General features: G+C 45.1%; 1 protein-coding gene across 1 annotated transcript in view; it reads right to left on the reverse strand.

Annotated features, from left to right (window-relative positions):
- Nucleotides 1–25,122, reverse strand: part of DCTN6 (dynactin subunit 6) — a 178,557-nt gene that overhangs the window by 55,476 nt on the left and 97,959 nt on the right. Inside the window, exon 6 of the mRNA XM_086961709.1 lies at nt 277–419. Coding sequence (XP_086817835.1) covers nt 277–419 — 143 coding nt within the window. The remainder of the gene's footprint in view (nt 1–276; nt 420–25,122) is intronic.

Raw genomic sequence — 25,122 nt, forward strand, 5'->3', positions numbered from 1 at the left:
CTGCGCTCCATTGAAGGGACAAATATAAGAAGGCCAGGCTTCAACAAATAAAGCCAGGGAATAGAAAGCAAGCAATTGTGAGTGACAAACCCCAAAGCCTATGGTAAGAAATGGGCAGATTGCATTCATAGGTAAGCTTTTGACATATCCCCAGTAAGTACTACTTTGCAACCAGACAAACTGGATTGTCTGGTAGGCTTCGAACTAAGAAGTACAACAATAATAAATAAAGGTATGAGTACCAACAGGAAAACTGTAAATATAAAATATAGCCACCTGCGGTCGCTCAGTCTGCACTCTTCGGAGACAGTTAGCCCCATAGATAACTGTGTTGTCTGGGATTACTTCACATGTGTTCACATTACAACATGCTCCAATAATGCAGCCACTTGTCAAAATAACATTTCGACCAACGAATGCTGTAAAAAACATACAACTGTTATCTACTGTGAAAACAATTACACTCCTCAAAATCAAAATATATATATATATATATATATATATATATATATATATATATATATACGTACATATATATATATGTAAAAAACAGCATATGTAGTAAAGGGAATGAACAGAAAGCCTAAATATATACATTGCAAAACTAATAATTAAGCTTGGGTGAGTAGTAGAAAGTGATACTCATTCTTTTTTCTTTAATGAGACTCAGGAGGCAATGTTCAAAGAAAGCCTACTCTCTTTTTTCACAGCACTACGACTTTAGCAAATGTGTTCTCACTGTGCACAGGTCCTAAAAAAAGAAGTGGGATGACTAACCAACTTAGGCAGTATGCAAATTACATCACACCCGTGACATCACACGTAGCATCACAACCCATAACCTCACAGAAAGTGACATCACAAGAAGTGAAATCAGAGCTTAAGACTTTGCACATATGTTTAGCAGGTTTAATAGGAGTACATTACAATATTTACCAAATGAGATTTTGCATTGGGGTTGTGCCAAAAAAGTAACGCAACCCCTAAGCAAAATCTTGGCCTCAACTTATACATTTTTGTTTAAACTCTGCCACAAAGGAATTGACCACAAGGAAAAACTTGGCAGCACATCTGTTCTGCTTAATTGGTTGCCAATTCTGAATTGTAAAATATCTTATGGGGTTAAGGCACCTGCTGCAGAAATCTTTGTGTGCCCAGTAAATCTCAGGGAATAATAATAATGGTATGATAACTCTGGAGGTTAACATATAAACTGGAGAGGTCTGTGTTCTGTCTAGTCCCAGTTTTAATCAAAGAAGCATAGAGGTTTAATAGGTCTCCTGCAAAGCACATTATGTTGCACACAGATGACAGATTTTTATTTTATGTAGATGGGTAAGTTATTGTTAATTGTTACTTATTAAGCGCGTTATCACCAACAGGTCTCTAAGCGCTGTCAAAGATCCAAACTTCGCAAGAGGGGGTTTAGATTGCACGCAGGCCTGCGCAAAAAGGACTGTTCTTAATTTCTTTCTGAACGGGAGAAGGGCATGTTCCTTGGGTATATTCTCTGGCAGGTTGTTCCAAATGTGGGGGATGGATTAGGAGAATGCTCTTCCTCCTTTCGAGGACTTGTTAAATTGCAGGCAGGCCAAGAGGCTGGCATCGGAGGTCCGTAGCGTCCTGCTAGGAGTATAATTGGCAAGACGGTCCTTGATGTAGCTGGGGGTTTGGCCGTACATGGCTTTATGTGCGATACAGAGGACTTTGTAATTTTGCTCCCTGTCCAACCGGGAGCCAGTGCAATTGTTTAAGGAGGGTTGACGCATGTGCTCATCTGGGCGCTCTAAAGATAAGCCTAGCAGCGTCGTTCATAATCACCTGCAATCTAGACAGAAGGTTACCCTGAAGGCCAATGTACAAGGAGTTACCTTAATCCAGGTGTGATAGTATCAAAGCAGATACTGCCATTCTGAGTGTATTGAAGGTGAATAAAGGGGCGAGCTTACGCAGCTGTCTCAGCATGCCTGTGCATGTTCCCACAACTGTAGACACCTGCTGGGTCATAGTGAGCTTGGCATCGATTTTGATACCCAGACTTTTTACAGCAACGGCCGACTCCGGGTATGTGCCAAGCTCTTGTGGCCAAAAGAGCTCCGTCCACGGGTTAGATTCTGAAGTGACGGCCAGTACTTCCTATTTATCCGGGTTGATTATTTTAAGGGAGTAGGCAGTCATCCAGTTACAAATAAATTTAAAAATATTTTGGAATCTTGTATGGGTTGACGTGGAGTTGACGTGGAGCATGGTTTAAGGAAACTCGACCCACTCCCTCCCAGGCATCGAACACATATTTACCTAGAAACTCTGAGAAGAGCCTGCCTGCTGCACTGACGGCTAGTAGATGTGTGTGCCTTGTGAAAGCGTGCACTGACGGCTGGTGGTGTGTGTGCCTGGTGGAAGCGTGCACTGAGGGCTGGTGGTGTGTGTGCCTTGTGGAAGCGTGCACTGACGGGTGGTGGTGTGTGTGCCTGGTGAAAGCGTTCACCGACGGCTGGTGGTGTGTGTATCTGGTGGAAGCATGCACTGACGGCTGGTGGTGTGTGTGCCGGGTGAAAGCGTGCACTGACGACTGGAGGTGTGTGTGCCCGGTGGAAGCGTGCACGGACGGCTGGTGGTGTGTGTGCCCGGTGGAAGCGTGCACTGACGGCTGGTGGTGTTTATCCGGGTTGATTATTTTAAGGGAGTAGGCAGTCATCCAGTTACAAATAAATTTTAAAATATTTTGGAATCTTGTATGGGTTGACGTGGAGCATGGTTTAAGGAAACTCGACCCACTCCCTCCCAGGCATCGAACACATATTTACCTAGAAACTCTGAGAAGAGCCTGCCTGCTGCACTGACGGCTAGTAGATGTGTGTGCCTTGTGAAAGCGTGCACTGACGGCTGGTGGTGTGTGTGCCTGGTGGAAGCGTGCACTGAGGGCTGGTGGTGTGTGTGCCTTGTGGAAGCGTGCACTGACGGGTGGTGGTGTGTGTGCCTGGTGAAAGCGTGCACCGACGGCTGGTGGTGTGTGTATCTGGTGGAAGCATGCACTGACGGCTGGTGGTGTGTGTGCCGGGTGAAAGCGTGCACTGACTGGTGGTGTGTGTGCCCGGTGGAAGCGTGCACTGACGGCTGGTGGTGTGTGTGCCCGGTGGAAGCGTGCACGGACGGCTGGTGGTGTGTGCACTGACGGCTGGTGGTGTGTGTGCGCCTGGTGGAAGCGTGCATTGACGGCTGGTGGTGTGTGTGCCTGGTGAAAGTGTGCACTGACGGCTGGTAGTGTATGTGCCCAGGAAAAGCGTGCACCAACGGTTGGTAGTGTGTGATGGCTGGTGGTGTGTGTGCCTGGTGGAAGCGTGCACTGACGGCTGGTGGTGTGTGTGCCTGGTGAAAGCGTGCACTGACGGCTGGTCATGTGTGTGCCTGGTGGAAGAAGGAGCATTCAAAGTGATAGAAGACACAAATGAAACTGACGAAAAGGAGGGGAAGAAGGGAGGGGGAGTGCTAGCAGAGGAGCATGATTCACAGCTAGAAGACACAAATGAAGCTGACCAGGAGGGAGGGGGAAAAGGGAGGGGGAAAAGGGAAGCGGGTAGTGCAAGCAGAGGAGCCTGATTACAGCATTAAAAACACAGATGGCAGCTGTGCATGTTCACGAGCTCGTGAACGCAAGCTGTAGGCCAGCAAAAGGCTCTGGTGGCAGTTTTAAAAGCCACTGACTAAATGTCTCGAAGAGACAGCGCTGTCTCAGGCGAGACCTAAAAAGTACGTGATCATCTCAAGACAGACTTGTGTAAGAAGATGGACCAGTGAATTATGATTTCTAGCTAAGGGGGCAATGGGAAAGAGGCACATACAGTTAAGACTGATGACAATGGGTAAGGGGAATGGGGAAAAATAGAGCATTTTATTTTCAACAAGTTAGGTATGCAAGATCTCAGGGACTGAGCCTTGCGGGTGCACAGAAGAAGCATGGCAGATGATGACAGGGCTAAGCAGAGAAGGAACAGAGGGTAGTGCCAACAATTCCAAAACATGTAAGGGTTCAGAGATGGATTCAAATTGTTCAACTGAGTCTAAGGTGTTTTATTATTATAGGAGGAGTGCAGCTGAATGATGGGTGTTATGTACAGAAGTGATGCAATTAGACATGAGAGCACCCTTGATGTAATGAAAAACACGGAAAAGGTTTGAAAAGGATCAAATGGAGTGTGATAAGTTAGATAAAGAGTATACCTTAAGAATAACATGCATACCAGGTATGTAAAATGGAAGAGGTAGGGTTGGCTTTGGGTTCTCCAGGATGGTAGTATTAAATTGGACATTAAAAGTTTTATGTGAAGATCGGAGTCTCCTATTATGCTATTTTAACTTGCTTTTCTTTCTATAGAACCTGTCCAGAAAGATAAAAAACTACAAATCCCAAGAGGTTTAGAAACAGGCTACCCAAAGGAAATGTAAAACCTAATGGCCACAACAACCAATAGTATAATAACACTATGTATAATGTCCTGCCTGACTGTGAACCGCCCTCTTTTCTTGCTGCTCGAAATCGCAATAAGTATATTTCGTTATTATTACGGTCTTTATTGGGGGCTAATATTATGGTGGTATTAAGAATGTTATGCTCATTGTATTGTTGTTAGGTTTGATACAGTTCCCTACCTTTGAGCCCCCTGCACCCGCTGTTTCTCGTTCTTTCTCACTCCATCGTGCGTACGGTGTTGTGTTCTTTCCCCTCATCGACATCATACAGTGTTGCGTTCTTTCCCCTCATCGACATTCATGTCTGCCATTTTAGGACGCTGTTATTCTTGTGACTGGATTATTACCACCATTAGCACTCCTGGTTCCAAGCGGTCATTTTATAGATAGCGTTTCTTGTGCTGCCCTTGTGCTGTTGTTCCTGGCCTATTTTTCAGCCTCCCCTTGGCTCACCGGCAAGCTCTGGAATAAGTACTTGTCCCAATGTAGAGGGGGGGGGGTGTTCAGGCATTGTTTGCGCTGCCCTCTCTGGTACCTCTTCAAGTTTAACCCTATTTTTGCTAGTTTAGGTTAATACCTTATTTTTAAATAAAGATAGATAGCTCGCCTTTAACAAATAATGACAAGGGGGAAGCTTTAAAAAAATAATTTGCATGATTCTATGCATTCTTCTGTTGAGCAAGCTTTTGCGGCTTCTATGGAAAAAAAGTCAAGATATCGAATATGATGAGCATGATGTCAAAGACTTTGCTGGCCCATTCTGCAGGGGAAAGCAAAAATCTTTACATTTACCTGTTAAAAAGAAAAGAAATAATCCCACAAAATGATTTTGCATGTTTGAACAGTGAGGTTTCCTCACACCAGCCCGAGAACGTTGCTGCTCCCAGCCCTACTTTTAAGGAGGGAAATACCAAGTTTAATGTTAAGTGCAAGTCTAAGACTAAGAATATTCAAGAGGCTTTCCAACAAATAATTATTTCTAATATTATGACACTGATGACGAGATGCAGCTGACATTACTGATATTGTCTGGGGTCAATGATCCTTCTTCGTCCCCTAATCCTCTGAAAAAAATCTAAAACTGATTATTTTTTAGCCAAAACAGTCCTGGACAATGTGGGATCTCCTATGTTTGATCCCACACTGATTGAACATCCAAGCTTGGCAGAGTGGTTTCCTACTGCCCATGTAGGAGAATACATCTCTTCAAGACTTCATCTACCCTTAGACAAACAAACCAGAAGTAATTTGAGATCCGAATGTCCAGGGACATCTTTCATCTAACATTACTGCCACTCCGTCTATTGACCCGTCTTTGCTCACCTTCTTTCCTTAATTCGGCAAAGACCCACGCAAAGGCGTTGAGAAGGCATGGTCTACTTATCAAGATAAATGCTGGATGTAGTGGGTCTTCTAGCTCTCATTTTTGATATGGCGGAGGCAGCTAGATTGGATAGTCTGGATGTTGATCTCCAAGATCTCTCTATATGGACTCCGAGAGCCTTTTGCTTGCTTCGCAATGCTAATCCGTAATAACTCACAAACAGAGAAAAGGTCTCCTTTCATAGTTGGATCCCAAATTGGCTAATCTGGGTCCTCTTGATCCAGGCATTAAAGCTGAAGATTCCTTTATGAAGGACTTCGTAGATGTGACCACATTTCCTTAACCCCTTCGAGGCGGATGACGAGCTCAGCTCGTCATGAGTGTAACCTGCCGTGCGCTCATGACTAGCTGAGCTCGTCATGAACCGCGGGGTTTTTAAAACTTCAGCGCGCAGCGGGAAAACCCGCCGCGCGCATGCGGTTAAAAAAGGAGTGCTCTCAATGGGTTTTTGCATGGGCCGGTAAAGGTAAGAGCTGTTTTACCATCCGTCCCTATTGTAACCAGGGATCCAGAGGCTCCTTTAATTCAAGCTACTCCTAGCACAACTACAAGTTGCAGTTCTTCCCTCAAAGAGGTAGAGGTTACTGAGATCGCGGACACACAAATTTCAGAAATAACAATCAACAAGGTGAGTCTTCCTTCTGGCCATCTTCCTGTGGGTGGCCGTCTTCAGATTTTTCTTCCTAAATGGCAAACTAAAACTGCGGATCCTTGGGTTCTCAACACAATTCAAGGTTATCTTATAGAGTTTTACAGTCCTCCTTTCCAAAGTCTCTTTCCTCCTCCTTCTAGGTTTTCATCAGACAATATCAATCTCATCTCTCTAGAAATCCAATCTCTATTACAAAAACAAGCCACTCAGATATTTCTTCCAGATCCCTCTGGGTTTCTCAGTTCCTGGTTCTTGGTTCAGAAGAAAAACAAAAAGATGAGTCCGGATATCAACCTCAGATTACAATCAGTTTGTGGTGTACCGCCATTTCAAAATGAAGACTATAATTCATCTCAGAGATTCTTTAAGTCAGCATGACTGGATGGTAAGGCTAGGCTTGAGATGTTTACCTGACAATTCCAATTCATCGTTCTCATAGAAAATTTCTTCAATTCCAGTGGCAGGGCCTAACACACCAATTTTCCTCCCTTACCTTCAGTCTTTCTTCCTCACCTTGGTGCTTAACAAAAGTAATGAAATCTGTGGTAGCCTGTCTCAGATCTCTGGGCATCAGACTGATAATTTACCTAGACAATGTTTTGCTCATGAGTCAAGACATTCAGACCCTTTGCTCCCATCTTCATCTCACCGGTTCTCTTCTTTCAGAGCTGGGTTTCCTTTTAAACACAGAAAAATCAGTTCTCATTCCTACTCATCAAATCGAATTTCTAGGCTTTTTGGTACATTTGTCAAGCGCTACTTTGCATCTTCCTCAGTCAAAAAGAAAAGCATCAAATCAGAGATTCTTCATACTCATCGCAGCTCCCAAATATCCCTCAGATCTCTGTTAAGAATAGCTTGTCTTCTTCCATCCAGGTGATTTTTCAGGGTCCTCCCCATTAGAGGCCCTTCAACGCCTAAAGGTTCGCCATCTCCGCAAGAGTCTGGCTTATTCAGATTCTGTCAACATCGATCCAGAGTCTTGTTTAGAACTTCAATGGTGGACAGACTATTTGGAAGCGTGGAACGGCAGAACTATCTTCACATCAGTTCCCGATCCTGTATTAGAATCAGATGCAAGCAGGAAGGGATGGGGTGCCCGTTGTGGTCCAATCTCTCCTCAATGGTGGTTGTCTTTCGAGGAGTCCAAATTGCATATCAACTGTTTAGTGATGCTAGCAGGCTCCTTTGCAATCAAAAGCCTAGCAAAAGACAGAATACAAATGTTCCATTCTTCTTCCCATGGGCGACGTGTCAGCGGTCTGGTATATAAATCATTTGGACTGCACCAAATCCAAACCTTAAGCAGAACTCACAAAAGATTTCTAGGAATTCTGTCTTCTCAACAAGATCTCTGTCCTAGCAGAACACCTTCCGAGCAACCTCAAATCTATTGCAGACAGGCACTCTCATCTTCGAGACTTAAGCAAATGGAAACTTCATCCATCTGTTTTCCAATCTCTGTCCCAAAAGTGGAGTCCTTTCAACATCAATCTTTTCGCTTCATACCTTAATCCCCATCTGCAGCATTTCTTCAGCAGGCGTCCAGATTCTCTAGCTTTAGCTACAGATGCTTTCTTGCAGGGCTGGTCTCAATTAGTCAACTACGCTTTTCCTTCTTTTCTGATGATCAACAGAGTGCTGGCTCAGGTCAGACACCAACAAGCTTCTCTGGTACTGGCGATCCTATTCTGGCAATCGCAAGTGTGGTTTCCTCCTCTTCTGGAACTACCGACTTTCTAGTCCTTCTTCTGTCTTTTACCAATCTTCTACTGAATGATCTAGGCCATCCTCAAAATTTGGTTCTGAACAACTCTCCCTCTTTCCGCTTAGAGAATAGGGGGTCATCCCAATCTCCCCATTTTATTTCGCAGAAGGCTTCTGAATTTATTAGCAAAGCCTGGGCTCCAGAAACAACTAAAGTTTACAACTCTGCATGGGCTTTATGGTCAAGCTGGTTTATGGGTAAACATCACGATCCCTTTGCAGCCTATATAGTCTATATTGTTAATTGTCTGGCAGCTGAAGCTACTGGAGATCAGTCTTACAGGACCATAAACTTGTACAGATCGGCTACTTCATTAACCATCCCTACATCAATGGCAAACGAGTCTGAGAACACCCGTTCATCTGTCATCTTTTAAAGGGACTAACATTTTTTTAAACTCCTTGTCCAAAAAATAAACTGTGGGATGTGAATGTGGTTTTGAATTTGTTTCTTTCATGGCCCGACAATACAGCTCTTTCTTTAAAGATGCTTTCTGCAAAGCTTACTAAGTTACTGTGTTTGATTTCTATTAAACGTCTATCAGATGTCTAAGCTTTAGACGTGCCTTCTCACCAATGCCCCCCACGAGGTTATGTTTACAATCAATAAACGCACAAAAACTACCTTAAATTCAGTATTTTATCCTTATTTTCCAGATCAACCTAAACTTTGTGTTAGACAATGTGTAGGAACAACAGACTTTTGATCTCCGAACGTCCTCCCACTGCCAACTTCTCATTTCCTTTTGTAAGCCCCATAATCCTGTCTCCTTTGCCACACTGGCTCGCTGGGTCAGATGGGTTATGTCCTTGGCACATACCTATACTTCCACTTTTTGGGCTCATTCCCTCAGGGTTGCCATGGCCTCTAAAGCCTTTTGGGTAGGTTCCAGAATAGAGGACATTCTGAGATCAGCTGACTGGTCTAATGATCAAGCATTTATAAAGTTTATTATAAACCTGTTCTCACTGCAGCTTCTCTTGTAATTGACATGCTTTAAACAAGCAGAATAGGAGCCTACTGTCTAGATATAAAATGTCGATTTTCCTAGTAATTTATAAAGGAAAGTCTTAACTTTATTAAAGACAAAGAGGCAAGTATTTCCCCCCTCAACACTTGGTAATCTGTGCATCTTTCTCCCTGACAGCGGCTCCAGCATTGCCACCTACTTCCTCTTAAGGATGTCATGGGTCAAGCAGAATCTTTGGCTGCTCCTTATTCTTCGGCGTCTCCACATGGATTTCTACCGGCTTCATTGGATCCTTCATGGAGATTCGCTCACAAGTACTTTTGCCAGGAACGGTTTACGTTTACTCTGGCCATTTCTATTATGTTCTCCATTTTTCCTTTATTTTCTGGTATTATACAATTGGTTGTTGTGGCCATTAGTTATTTTTATCCACATTGGCTAGACAGTCGCTGAGCCACTTGGGATTTGTAGTTTTTCACATTCATTGACTCGTTCCCAGTCTTTAATAAAATCAAGATTTTCCTTCATAAATCCTTTGGAAAATCTACATTATAGGCGAATAACAGAAGTTTGAGATCAATTGAATAAAAGAAAGGTGACAACATATGAGGAAAAAGACAGACATTGGATGGTCCGAGAGAACAATGAATCAATAGAGGCACAAGAAGAATCAAAACAGGCACAAGAAATTTTATGAGATTAGAGTATGGTGATGAATTCTCTGAAGCATAGGAAAGAAGGGAGTGGGCCTTTGGTTGGGTGGGAATGAAAGGTAGAAGGTGATGCAGTATGTGCAAGGCAGAGAGTGAAGTGTCCTAACATTTCAGGTCTCAGAACGTAAGTATTTAACAGAAATGAGACCGAAATAGCAGAGTAAAGAGGGATGTGGGGTTGGGAGTGTTGTGAATTCATATTTTGAGATCCGTATTTGTATTAGACTGTGATGAGGTGATAAAGTCCTTGTAATAGCTGGTTTTGGCTGTATCAAAGGCTGACCGAAGAAAGCTGAAAGCTAGTTTGTATGCCTCAAAACCACAAATTTCTAAATCAGAGAAGCTGTGAGCTTATTGTGGTCTTAAGGGGAATAGATGTTTGGGTATATCTAAGGCTGGGTGCTAATAAGGTGATGGTGCAAGTGGGAAAGTGTGCATCAGAACCAGTCCATAGCGTAACAATGAATGACAATAGCTGGAGTTGTGTGTTGGGATAAAATCCACTATATTTCTTCTTTTTTTTTTTTTTAAAGGCACTGAGTCGGAGTGGATTTCAGACTTGGAGTTTAAAGAGGTATAGCGAGGATGAGATTGATAGGGAATAATCAGAAGCAGGATGGCTCCAATATAGGTTAAGAGTGGTTAAGTGTATTACAGTGGAGTACAATGCCAAGGGGAATTGCCATGTTATCAAATGGAAGAAATGGAATTATAGTCACATACAGCCAGATTCATGAAGGTGAAATCGGCTCGCAAACGGCCCGATTCTGCGAATCAGGCCCTTTGCGAGCGCTTTTATTGCATTTGGGATTCATCATCCTAAATGCAATATTCGCAAAATCTGAAATCGCTAAATTGCGAGGAATTGCATTTAAGGAATCTCTATTTGAGATTCCTTAAATGCAATTCATGAACCATTTTAGAATTGCAAATTCGCAATTTTTGGCCGCTATTTACCACGAAGTCTGACTTTGTGGTAAATAGCGAAAACTTAGAAAAATGCACTTTAGTGCATTTTTCTTTTTTTTATTTCTGAAATTCTTTATTGTATATAGAAAAATATAATTTTACATACATGGAAGAGGCTTATACATGAGTGGACACACACACACACATGTCCTTTGGACATGTGTGTGCGCAACACCAGTGTAAATCACCATTTCAGGGCTGCTACAGGGTGTCCTTTGGACACCCTGGCACCCTTGAAATCGCTTCCTTAATTGCGATTCGCTAATTGCTAATCGCAAATAAGGATTGACTCCCCATTCATTCCTATGGCCCATAGGAATGAATAGGGAGTCATTCCTTATTTGCGATTAGCAATTAGCGAATCTCAAATAAGGAAGATGTAGAAATCGCTATAAATTTTGCGATTTCTACATGCATCCTGTTTTGCGAGTCTTTAATAGTGATTCCTTAATAATCGCTATTAAGGACTCGCAAAAGAGGAGCATGATGAATCTGGGGGATAGATCATAGAGGAGATAAACTCAAGTTGTGTACGGAAGTCTGGTTTTACCCTCGAGTGCCTTCTAGCAGATGTATTAATTTAGATATGTAGTAGTTAGTAAGTATATTCCTCTGCATGACTTTTGTGTGCCATTATCATCCAACACAAAAATCTCTTGGAGGTGCAGGTCATCCTCTGCATAAAATGTACTTTTTAGACTTCCTATTAGTTACGAAATGTCTTCTGTCTCTGTCACTGGAGGGTTACTGTCCATTGTCGGCTGGTAGTAGGTCAGAGAGACTTTCTCCAGAGTATTTTCAAATTCATTTCAGTGGACCTGGTTACTGGGATCAGAGAAGTGTACATCCAAGAGAATGAGGGGAGTGAGGTGCCTCTAGGTACTCTCACGCCAAAAAGAAGGGGACCTGTAGTAAGGTTACGGTTTGATTTCATTCTCTTCCTGACCTGAGCAAGCACCAGGAAAAACAAATTATCTGGGCAATAAAAATAAAATACAGCCTAACATTTATCAGACCGCTGTCTAGTCAATAGACCACGGAGAAGAAAAAGTACTGTGAGCTCAAAATAAAGCAACTAGCAGAGAGGATAGGTGCCTTTGCCATTCCCAAGTCACAGTTGGTTAGAGAGTGGCCTTCTAGGTGACATCAGCAGTAAAACTGCAGGGTAAGGAATAATATTTCTTTAGTACTTATTCTTCGTGGCTTTTCGAGGAAATTAAGCCAAATAACTCCCAAAAAGTATGATGGTGGAGCAGAAAATTCTCTTTATATTTTGCAAATACCCCTTCAAACGCAAACAGCGATATCTCACATAACTCATTCACTTCCATAACTAATAGCCCATACAATTCAAAGTAGAACTAAACATGCTGAAAGGTCACCCAGCGTAGTTAATATAAAACACACACACAGACTACAGAAAGACCACATTTCGATAATAAAACACACAGGATCAATTGCTCAATGTGTGATTCGCAGAAGTAAACCAAAGTCACTGTTGCTAAATATTAGTTAAAGGGTGATCCATATACCCAGTCAATTTACAGATTGAAAAAACTTGAAGAAAATCAAACATTGTTATTTCTTTATCATGGTTAAGAAAGAGGTGGTTAGACTGAGAGCATTCTGCTATAAATAGGACTTCAGTAGGATTGTGTCACTAGGGACGGGTTTCATAGCATGGGAATAAGCAAAAGAAATCTCAAATTACAGTTAACAAAAAATAAAATAGTTACTGGAAAGATAAAATAACCAGCCCTGTCAACTCACAAAAGTAACTTGCAACTTCTGTTCTTATGAAGACCTTTTTTGAACCATTGTATATGGATGGAAATGTCTACATTAACCTTGCTCTGGAAGGTCTCACTATTTGATGAAAATCAAGAAAGAAAATGTAGATTACAATTCTGCACTAATATCAGCACCAGGATACACTCCCAGGAGTAAGTGCGCTCTACATATCTGCATATCATAACATTCAAATTGTATGACCGTTGAAGCACATTTTCGATTGTGGTGTCTTCCCTTCTCACTTGTTCAACTTACATAAGAACTGCACCAATACAAATTCACACAGCATATTTTGAATTTGAAGGTAGTGTATAAGCAGGAATCTACACACCACACGGTCTCTCTGCAAGGCGACAAGGCATAACAGCAGGCATAACAGATTTTTTGGGTCAGTCCCTGTTTTTCACTATCAGTTCTGGGTAATTTCAGCAAATTGAGCACATGTCCTGGTTTTCAGAGTCGACAGAACACAGAGGGATGTAATTTTTCATTTGTTCTGTGTGTGTTATAGCGCAGCAAGTGTTAGTAGCCGCTATCCGAAAGCAATATAGTGAGCACAGATGATAGTGCGTGTAGAAGTTAGTTCCCTTTAGTGTTTCATAATCTGTGCTTCTATGTTGGTGAGAGCTGTCAATTAAGAAATTCTGGTCGATGCAGAATAATAGTCCTACTTTTAGATTTGTAGAATGTCCTGAATTTTGTTTTTCAAAGTCTGATCATCATAAATCAAGGAACATGCCCATATTGTAGCTATGGAAGAGTCCACTGATGTGTATACACACACAGTTACACTACAGTAGTGCCAAGCAAACATTCAGAATGTCATAATTAAAAAGAAAAAAGTAAGTGCCAGTGTAGGAGGGTGGATACCTGACTATGGTTACCCCAAATTTGTTGCCTAGTGTTTAGCTGGTTTTCAACTTAGTTGGCCTGTGATCCTGCTAATCAGGGCTCCAGGCTATCTGCTCTCTCTGTAAAATGGACTCCATGTACCCTAGGTACATCTCCAATTGGGAATTGGGTCACCTTATCAGCCCCTGTACAGTGTACTATAGGTACCCAGGGCATAGGTGCATCCAAGGCCTACCAGGGGCTGCAGCATATCTTTTGCCAGCCCTGGCTGGCCATCCAAACTGACACAACTGGCTGATCACTCAGCTGGGGCAAGGTGGTGTAATCACCCCTTGCTTAGATATAGTATACCTATATCTAACCCTATATCTGGACACATATACACCTATAAGTCACTCTTATGGCAGGCCTCAACAATCCTGGAGGCAGAGTGCTTGGTTTTATGTGAGATGGTGCTCTAGCATGAGCTGAGCCTGTCTGCAGCTTTCGGAACCATGTCCTTATAGCTGTTCTGGGATATTGCCACACCATATACTCTTAAGTGCATTATGAACCTCGCGGTTAAATGCCAACTATGGTTTGGCTTTATCAAAACATGTCGTGTAAGGTGTCATACGCTTTGGAATACTACCCCCTCGTCAGACCTGGCGACAGGGGTAGCATTGCACCCTTCTAGATGGAGAAGACATGTTACTTTGCTTAAACGCGGTTAAATCTAACCAGAGCCTCAGCATCACAAAATGGATGCTGCTGCCACAGACACGAGTCTGGCCTCCTGCTGCTGACCGAAGCTCCGGCAGGGGAGGCTTGGACAAAAGTTTTCCTGTCACAGGGAGGTGTTACACCACCCCAGACAGGAGATAGTGGATTGGGGCAGGGAGGGCTGAATGAAACTAGACAGTGCCTGGGGCACACAAGGTGTCCCATGCAAAGTCCAGCTCAAACCGGTGCTGGGGTACTCCAGCCCCAGCTCTGGCGCGAAACTGGACAAAGGGAAAGGTGTGTAACCACCCCCTTCCTGGGTCCCACCCATAGGAGGGACCTAGCAGGTGATCCAGCCCCTTGATTTGGAATAAAGGTAAGAGGTGTGCCATGGCACATCAGATCATCCTGACTGAAACTTTGAAACGAAACTCTAGACCCTTCGACATCCTACTCGACGTACAAGACTGAAGAATCTCCCTTGTGGTCAAGGAGTGGCCACCCTGTGCAAGCAATTCAGAAAAGGGGGTGGTGATGGACAGAGTATCTGAATTAAGCAGAACACTCCTACCCAGTCAACAGATCAGGCTTGATCCATCACTGTTTTTTAGCTCACTGCACCATCCCAGCTCAGAACCTGGCTACAAGCAAATTAGTCTGTCCCAGGCCCAGTGCATCATGGGAACAGGGCAGACCAAACTACCAAGCCAATTCTTTTACTGGAAAGGAAACAAGCTTCCGGGGACCGGTTTCTGGCATTACAGCCGTCTTCGGCCCGGCTTGCTTGAATCCTGATGGTGCAGTGAGCAAGGGACTCATGTCTGAGCATACCCTTCCACGCTTATGGTGGACAAAACGATTCAGAAAAGGGGGTGGTGATGGACAGAGTATCTGAATTAAGCAGAACACTCCTACCCAGTCAACAGATCAGGGCTTGATCCATCACCGTTTTTTAGCTCACTGCACCAACCGGGCCGAAGACGGCTGTAATGCCAGAAACCGGTCCCCGGAAGAACAATAGTTACTTACCTGTAATCTGTGGTTCTCCAGTATTGGTGTCTTTCATAGATTCACATGCCTGAATCATTCCCCGTCGGAGTGGGAGTTCCACGGTACACAAAAAAGCAGTAAAATATACCATTTGTACATAGCAAATAACAGTATACCCAACCAGGAAGTAAAGTAGCCCCAGCTACAGCATATAAAACTTCCACATTAGTGACAATCCAAGTCATTATGTATAGACCAAACTGCAGCCAATCAGGCCACAGCTCCCACCAGAATGCTCTCCCCAGAGACCCAGGCTCTCAGATTTTGTAGCACCGGAGTATACCAGAGTAAAAGCATGAATATATATATAGCCTGAGTGAGACTCTGAGGGGAGGTGGGTGGGTGCATGTGAATCTATGAAAGACACCAATACTGGAGAACCACAGATTACAGGTAAGTAACTATTGTTCTTCTCCAGTATTAGGGGTGTCTTTCATAGATTCACATGCCTGAATCAGAGTAGTTAGCAGTAATACAATACATAGCTCTTGGACGCCAAGATACACAGTTTCCAAGCATGAACATAATGAAAAGCAATAACATAATCAGGCGTCAAAAGAGCAAGAGGAGGTGAGAGAGAATATCAGAGGCTCACCTTATTGAAAAAGATTACGCAGGACTGCTCTTCCCACCGAGGCATCGGTATCGCTTGAAGAATCCAGACAGTAATGCCTCGTGAATGTGTGCCTGCTGGACCATGTTGCAGCTCTGCAGATTTGCAGGAGAGGCACACCAGCAAACAAAGCAGTTGAAGAAGAGACTGCTCTCGTAGAATGAGCTCTAGGTAAGGTCTGTAAGGGTTTACCTGCTTGCTGATGGCAGAGCCCTATCGTTGAAGAGACCCACCTAGCGATAGTCTGTTTTGTCACTGCACAGCCTTGTCTCGGTCTGCCATGCGCAACAAATAGCTGATCCATTTTCCTGATGTCAGCTGTCCTTGAAAGATAAAACTTAAGACATCTTCTGATATCTAACGAGTGTAAAGTCCGTTCAGCTGGTGTCTGTGGATTTGGAAAGAATGTCTTAAGTATAACTGGCTCATTCAAATGAAAATCCGATGGTACTTTGGGCATGTACTTCGGGTTGGTGCGCAGTATCACAGAGTCATTTGTGAATTGTAAGAAAGGTGGTTTAGACGTGAACGCCTGCATGTCACTAACCCTTCTGGCTGACGTTAACGCCAGCAGTAATGCGACTTTCCAAGTGATGAACTTCAGATCAACTTTATGAATCGGCTCAAAAGGATGGCGCATGAGCTGAGCTAAGACTATATTCAAATGCCAGGATGGAGGTGGCCGACGTACTGGTGGAAACATACGAAATAAACCCCTAAAGAACTGCTGGATTATTCTGGAGGAATATAGCGAATTCGTACCATCTTGACGGTATCGGGATATAGCCGCTAGAAACACTTTAAGTGTTGAGTGTGCCAATCCTGATTTAGCCAACTGTAAAAAGAAGGGTAAGATCCTTTCCGGTTCAGCATACATGGGATGTAAATTCATAGTTTTGCACCAAGCACAAAAACGCTTCCATTTAAGCTTGTAAGTTTTGTTCGTTGAAGGCGCTCTAGCATTGGCTAGGACTTCTTGACAGTCTTGTGGAATGTTCAAGTGTGCAAACTCATGGTGTTGAGGAGCCAAGCCGATAATTTCAGAGAATGAGGGTCCGGATGATATACCCTGCCTTCTTGAATTGTCAGAAGATCCGGAATTTGAGGCAGTTGAATTGGTTCGCATTCTGAGAGGAGAAGAAGCTGTGTGAACCAATATTGTCGGGGCCACCGTGGAGCAATCAAAATTATTCGACACGGTTGCCTTCTCATTTTCTTGATGACCTTGGGATTTAATGGAATTGGAGGGAAGGCGTAGGCAAATAGCCGTTCCCAGTTCATTGACAGAGCATCCCCGCAAGATTCCTCGTGGGGAATCCAGCTCGCAAAATGTGGACATTTCTTGTTCTGGTAGGTTGCGAAAAGATCTAGATCGGGGTGACCCCATCTCCGGAAGATTCGATCCAGTGCTGGTTGATGCAGTTCCCACTCGTGAGTGCTGCCATTGGATCTGCTCAGGGAATCTGCTAGCACATTGGCCACTCCTGGAACATGCACTGCTGACAAGTTGATGTTGTGATCCAGAGCCCAATTCCAGATCTCCTGAGCCTGCAGGGACAACCGGGCTGATCTTGTGCCCCCCTGCTTGTTCAGGTAATGCATGCTCGTTGTGTTGTCTGTTCGAATCAACACGGACGAGTTTTCCAGTATCGCTTGAAAAGATTTGATGGCGAGGAAAATGGCCCTTAATTCCAATAAATTGATGTGCCATTCCTTTTGCAGTCTGTCCCATTTGCCACTGATCGTCATCCCTTGAAGGTGAGCGCCCCAACCTTCTAGCGAGGCATCCGTGGTTACGATGAATCTGGGGACTTCTGCGAGGAAAGCACAGCCCACCTGCAGGTTGCGTTCTTGACTCCACCACAGGATTGCATTCTTCATTCGAGGCGTTAAGGTGATGACATCCTCGAAAGAACCTGATACCTGCACCCATTGGTGACTGAGTTCCTCTTGGAAGGGCCTCATTCTCAGACGACAGTTCGGAGTGAGGAGGATGCACGATGAGATCATGCCTAGGAAAGATTTGAATTTCCGAACAGAAGCGCACTCTCTTCTGAGGAGTGCAATCGCCATCTCCTGGATCTTCTCTTGTCTTTCGCTTGAAATGAAGACTTGAGCGAGCTTGGAATCCAGCGTTGCTCCTAGGAAAGACTTCCTTTGAGATGGTACCAGATCTGATTTCTTGAAGTTTATTGAGAAACCTAGACTTTGAAGCAGGCAAAGGCATTTCTGGACATGTTTGCTTGCTGTGGCGTAGGAATTGGCCTTGATAAGGCAGTCGTCCAGATATGGGTATATCTGAATACCCTGTAATCATAAGTGGGCCGCTATAGGTGCCAACATTTTTGTGAATACCCTCGGGGCTGAGCGTAGTCCAAAGGGAAGCACCTTGAACTGGAAATCCCTGCCAGCCACTCTGAACCTTAGGAACTTCCTGTGCCTGGGGAAAATGGGTACGTGGAAGTAAGCATCCTGAAGGTCGAGTGTTGCCATGTGGTCCCCTTCTGTCAGAAACTGGAGGATCTCTTGGAGTGACAACATTCTGAACGTTAATTTTTTGATGTATTTGTTGAGGGCACGCAAATCGAGGATGGGGCGCCATTCTCCCGATTTCTTGCGTATCAAGAAAAAACGAGAGTAAAAACCTTTTCCTCTCTGATGCGGAGGTACTTTCGATTGCCCCTTTTCGAATCATTGTATTGATTTGGATGAACAGCTCCCTGAGATGTGCTGGGGGCGGTCCTTTTGGGGGTGAATTTGGAGGGGTTGTTATAAATTCCAATATGTGGCCCTTGAAAACCACATCCAGGACCCATCTGTCTGTGGTAATTTTTTACCATTCTGAGCAATGTAGGGATATTCTTCCTCCAATTTGTTTCTGGCTGGGGCAAAGTGGTGGCAGGATGCGTTCCTCACTTTTTGTTAGCGTTGTCTCTGCCCCGATATGTTGTTTTTCCTCGGGGCTGTGAATAATTATTTCGTCTTTGGCCGTAAGGTTGTTGTTTATATTGTTGGTACCTCTGGTTGTTCTGGTTGTTTGTATAGGACCGTTGTTGGTAATATCCTCCTCTATTTGAGAAGTTACCCCTTCCTTTAGCACCACGAAAGGAAGATTTACGGTACTGCAGAGTACCCAATGATGGTGCAGTTTCTGTATCTTTCTTGATGGCCTGCAAAGCCTCGTCCACATGCGAGCCGAAGAGGTACTCGCCATCATAAGCCATATTCAGCACTTTGGCTTGCACTTCCTGCCTAAAGGATGTAGATTTTAACCATCCCTCTCTTCTAAGGACTGCAGCTCCTGCCAGTTGTCTGAATCCTGTGGCTGCTACGTCCACTGCCGCATCAATTATCTCCGACGAAGCACACTCCCCTTCTTGCAGAATTTTAGTGGCTTCGGTGCGGTCCGGTTCAGGCAGTTTTTGAATGTACGGCGATATGTCTGACCACATCTGCCTATCATACCTGCCGAGAATCGCCAGCGAATTAGCCGCTCTAACTGTGGTCGCTGCAATAGTCGATACCTTTTTGCCAATAGTATCGAGTCGCCTCCCGTCCCTGTCCGTAGGAGTCGAGATCTGTGATGACGGGTTCCTTGCTCTCTTCTGAGCTGCTTGCGCAATGACTGAGTCCGTTTTTGCCTGACCGATCAGGCAAGCAGGTGAAGAGGCAGGCGCCCTATATTTCTTATCTACTCGCGGTAAAACCGCAGGTGAAGAATTTGGCGTGGCCATGATCTTTAGACCTTCCTTCCAAATAAAGTCTAGAATAGGAATAGACCAACTTTGCCTCTGAGACAGACTCTTAAAATCGTACAGGAAACAATCGTCCTGTTTAGCCTCCATGGAAATGAGAAATCTCTTAGTAGCCTTGTCCATAATCCTATGGAAATTCGCAATAATCACCGGTGGTGATTCAGCTTTTGGTTGTTCATCTGGGGAAGGTGTGTCAGCTTGATAATCTTCATACTCCGACGAGTCATTTTATCTAATTCACCCTCTTCATGAGTCTCCTCATCAGTATTCTCATCCTCCTGTTGGTGGTAGGACACCGGTGTTGAAGGTCGGGCTTGTTCCGCTCCTTCCGTCATCGTAGTCATTGGAGACTGGGTTACTCGAGGCTGTGGAGAAGAGATTCGAGAGTCGCCTGACTCTGAAGGCGGGAAGCGGCGATAATAATCGCTCAACATATACTGCAAATTTTGGAAAAGTTCCATTGGCATTTGCATCCCTGGCGTTGGTGCATTCTCCAACCTAGGCGCTTGTATCTGTTGTTCCTCCTGCTCTTGATCCTTTATTTGTATAAGCAAATCAGATGGGCTCTCAGCTGCTTGAAATAGCTCATCACCAGATCCATCTTCCTCAGAATCCAAGAGCCTGTCTGGCATTTTTAGTGGCGACATAGATGTAGACTGTGATGAACGCTTTTGCAGTAGAGCCGCAGTGGTGGCTGGAGATGGTAGCGGTATGACAGTGCTCCTTGCTGACCAAACCTGAAGATCTGTGCAAGATGATAACTTTGGTGTTGTAGGATTCTCTTGTGCTAATGTTAATTCCGAGTCTTGGGCTTTTTTCTTCGTCGTCGACGATGTACTTGTCGACGATAATTGCTCCGTCGACGACAGTGGCTGTTTAATTTTTGTCGACGTGGCGGATTTCGTCGTCGACGAGGGAACCGTCGACGGGATTACCTTCTTCGTCGACGGGGCCGTCGACAAGACTATCTTCTTCGTCGACGAGGCCGTCGACGAAGACGGCGTCGACGTGTCCGTCGACGGGGTCTTCTTCGTCGTCGATGGGATCGTCGACGGAAGCTTCGTCGACGACGATGTCGACGTCGTCAAGGTCTTCTTCGTCGACGGGAAGGCTGTCGACGATGCCAAGGTTTTTGTCGCCGCTGGTTTTAGCTTCGTCGACGTAGGTTCGTCGACGAGAGGTGTGACAATCTTCGTCGACGAGATGGGACGAATTTGGACATGAACATAAGTTGGAGAGGACGCTGAGGACATCACCATAGACGGTTTTGGTGAGGAAAAAGTCATAGTAGAAGTCATCGCAGAGGCTGCCTGACAGGAAAACGGCAGAGTAGTTGGTGCCTTAGTCACAGGTCTCTGAGGTGACATTAAAGACGCAGTCTTTTTAGAGTCTGTAGGCTTTACAGACTTCTCAGAGGATTTCTTACTTTTTGAAGTAGAAGGCTCACCAGCATCAGTAGCGAGCTGGGCCTGTCTTGCCACTTTAACCTTAGGAGTAGCCGCCTTACTCTCAGCCATCCTCTTTCTAGATCCCATAGAAGACCCTGAGGCAAAACTTCCTACCTCAGATAGTGGTGCATCTTTATCTTTAATCCGCTGAAGCCACAGCAGCAGGCGACCCTCTCTGTCCCTGAGGGTCTTAGGAGGAAAAGTGCGACAGATCTTGCACTCCTTAGCCTGATGATCAGGGTAGAAGCAGTAGATGCAGCGAGTATGCGGATCCTCCTTAAACAGCCTTGCTTTCCCGCAAGAGTCACAGGCCCTGAACAGGGACTTTAATTTAGACATGGTAAAAGTAAATCTTTCACAAGTAGAGAAAAATTGAGCAGAGCTCAGAGAGACTCCCTATCACACGACGTGCGGTAAAAAATCTGAGAGCCTGGGTCTCTGGGGAGAGCATTCTGGTGGGAGCTGTGGCCTGATTGGCTGCAGTTTGGTCTATACATAATGACTTGGATTGTCACTAATGTGGAAGTTTTATATGCTGTAGCTGGGGCTACTTTACTTCCTGGTTGGGTATACTGTTATTTGCTATGTACAAATGGTATATTTTACTGCTTTTTTATGTACCGTGGGACTCCCACTCCGACAACGGGGAATGATTCAGGCATGTTAATCTATGAAAGACACCCCTAATACTGGAGAAGCTTGTTTCCTTCCTAGTAAAAGAATTGGCTTGGTAGTTTGGTCTGCCCTGTTCCCATGATGCACTGGGCCAGGGTCAGACTAATTTGCATGTAGCCAGGTTCTGAGCTGGGATGGTGCAGTGAGCTAAAAAACGGTGATGGATCAAGCCCTGATCGGTTGACTGGGTATGAGTGTTCTGTTTAATTCAGATACTCTGTCCATCACCACCCCCTTTTCTGAATCGTTTTGTCCACCATAAGCGTGGAAGGGTATGCTCAGATGTGAGTCCCTTGCTCATTGCACCATCAGGATTCAAGCAAGCCGGGCCGAAGACGGCTGTAATGCTCAAGAACTATGCGATGAGATTGCGATCTATTTTGAGGAAAAGATTGCTAAAATTGTGGGGGGGCTGAAGGAGGAGAGGGACAGCTGCAAAGATGCAGTGGCACAGACAGAAGAAGAGGAACCTCTACCAATATTGTCATCATTGGAAAACTTCACCCCTCTTACAGAGGAGCTCTTTTTCAGTCTGGCCAAGAATGTGTCATCTGGGTCACCTCTAGACCCCCTTCCGCACAGGATCTGGAAGGAATATGGGCCCGAGCTGTTCCCCTGGATGCATCAGATTTGTCGCCAATCTCTTGAGGAAGGCATAGTGCCGGATGCATGGAAGCAGGCAGTGGTTACTCCCCTGCTTAAAAAGCCTTCGCTGGACCCTACTATTCCGGCGCATTTTAGGCCCACATCCCTCCTGCCCTACCCGATAAAAATTGTGGAAAAGGTGGTCAGCAGATCCCTGTCAGGTTATCTGGAAGACAACTGCCTATTGGACAAGGACCAATTTGGCTTCCGCCCAGGCCATGGAACAGAAACTGCATTGGCAACCATGTTGGACACCCTTCGAATGCGAGCCGACAATGGCAACTCCTCAGTCTTGGTGCTGTTGGACATGTCGGCCGCATTTGACACGGTTAGCCATGCAGTTCTGCTAAGTAGGCTGGAAAAACTGGGCGTGAAGGGCAAGGCCCTGAGGTGAATACAAACAGGTGGTGACCCTAGCACCCTTTTCATCCCCCAAGTCCCTGGTCAGTCATGGAGTACCTCAGGGCTCCTCGATCAGCCCTATTCTCTTTAATCTTTATCTGCACTCCCTGATCCTTATGATTAAATCCTACGGTATAGATTTGATAAACTACGCCAATGATACACAACTGGTGTTCTCCTTAGAAGGAAGACAGGCAGTGAGCATGGAGACCTTTCAGAACTGCATGAGCAGGGTCTCCAGGTGGCTGACCATAAACTCCCTTCAATTTAATGAGGGGAAGACAGAGGTTGTCTACTGCTCGTCAGCCAAACTGAGTCAACAACCTTCCCACGAGATCAGGCTTGCGCCGGGAGCTGAACCTTGTATCCCAGTTAAAACCGTGCGCAATCTAGGGGTACTGTTTGATGCGGATCTCCAAATGACCTCTCAGACCAATAAAACCATCAGTGTCTGCTTTGGATTGTTGAAAGCTCTCAGACAGATTTGCCCCTTCTGCCTGATGAGTCTAGACCACTAGTAGTTAGGAGTGTTATCCTGGCCAGACTGGACTACTGTAACTCTCTATATCTAGGGGCCCCCTTATACATCTTACAGGGGCTCCAGAGGGTCCAGTCTATAGCAGACAAGCTGGCACTTAAAAGACCTCGCAGTTCCTCCACTACGTTGGCGCTAAGAGATCTAAATTGGCTGTTAATCGGAAGTAGAGGTGTTTTCAAATCCTTATGTATTGTGTACAGAGCCCTGCACAACACGGGACCTATCCCTCTACAGGAAAGGCTCTCCTGGTACAGGCCTTCCAGGTCCCTGCGCTCCTCTAGCCAGAGTCTAGCAGCTACTACCAGGATCAGGAGATCGAGGATGGGAGGCAGAGCTTTCTGCATCTCTGCCTCTAGGCTGTGGAACGAGCTTCCCCAGAACATCAGACAAATTGACACCTTACTGGGTTTCAGAAAGAGCCACAAAACATGGCTGTTCGCCAACGTTTAATCCCCGTGACTCTATTTAATAGCTCCGGCAGCTGTTGTATATGTCTTGACAGCTAGTGTATTGTAGTACCATCTGACTACTTCCTGTTTGAGCGCCAGGTTACCCGTAGGGTGACAGTTGCGTGTTACAAATAATAAATACAATACAATACAATACAATGCCAGAAACCGGTCCCCGGAAGCTTGTTTCCTTCCCAGTAAAAGAATTGGCTTGGTAGTTTGGTCTGCCCTGTTCCCATGATGCACTGGGCCAGGGTCAGACTAATTTGCATGTAGCCAGGTTCTGAGCTGGGATGGTGCAGTGAGCTAAAAAACGGTGATGGATCAAGCCCTGATCTGTTGACTGGGTATGAGTGTTCTGTTTAATTCAGATACTCTGTCCATCATCACCCCCTTTTCTGAATCGTTTTGTCCACCATAAGCGTGGAAGGGTATGCTCAGATGTGAGTCCCTTGCTCATTGCACCATCAGGATTCAAGCAAGCCGGGCCGAAGACGGCTGTAATGCCAGAAACCGGTCCCCGGAAGCCTGTTTCCTTCCCAGTAAAAGAATTGGCTTGGTAGTTTGGTCTGCCCTGTTCCCATGATGCACTGGGCCAGGGTCAGACTAATTTGCATGTAGCCAGGTTCTGAGCTGGGATGGTGCAGTGAGCTAAAAAACGGTGATGGATCAAGCCCTGATCTGTTGACTGGGTATGAGTGTTCTGTTTAATTCAGATACTCTGTCCATCACCACCCCCTTTTCTGAATCGTTTTGTCCACCATAAGCGTGGAAAGGTATGCCCAGATGTGAGTCCCTTGCTCATTGCACCATCAGGATTCAAGCAAGCCGGGCCGAAGACGGCTGTTATGCCAGAAACCGGTCCCCGGAAGCTTGTTTCCTTCCCAGTAAAAGAATTGGCTTGGTAGTTTGGTCTGCCCTGTTCCCATGATGCACTGGACCAGGGTCAGACTAATTTGCATGTAGCCAGGTTCTGAGCTGGGATGGTGCAGTGAGCTAAAAAACGGTGATGGATCAAGCCCTGATCTGTTGACTGGGTATGAGTGTTCTGTTTAATTCAGATACTCTGTCCATCACCACCCCCTTTTCTGAACCCTGTGCAAGCAGGCACCATCAGCGCTCAAAGGTTTTCTTTGCTGTTGCTCCTGCCGGAGCTCGAACGACAGAGGCCGACAAGACCTGGACTCCCAGACCTCCAACAGCCCGATCCACAGTCCTAGCAAAGCTGAGACCCGTGGAGGCGACGTGAGACGTGGGACCGGCCATCTTGGAAAGC

Source organism: Lissotriton vulgaris, chromosome 3_1 (genome assembly GCF_964263255.1).
Source record: "Lissotriton vulgaris chromosome 3_1, aLisVul1.2, whole genome shotgun sequence".
Lineage (NCBI taxonomy): Eukaryota > Metazoa > Chordata > Amphibia > Caudata > Salamandridae > Lissotriton > Lissotriton vulgaris.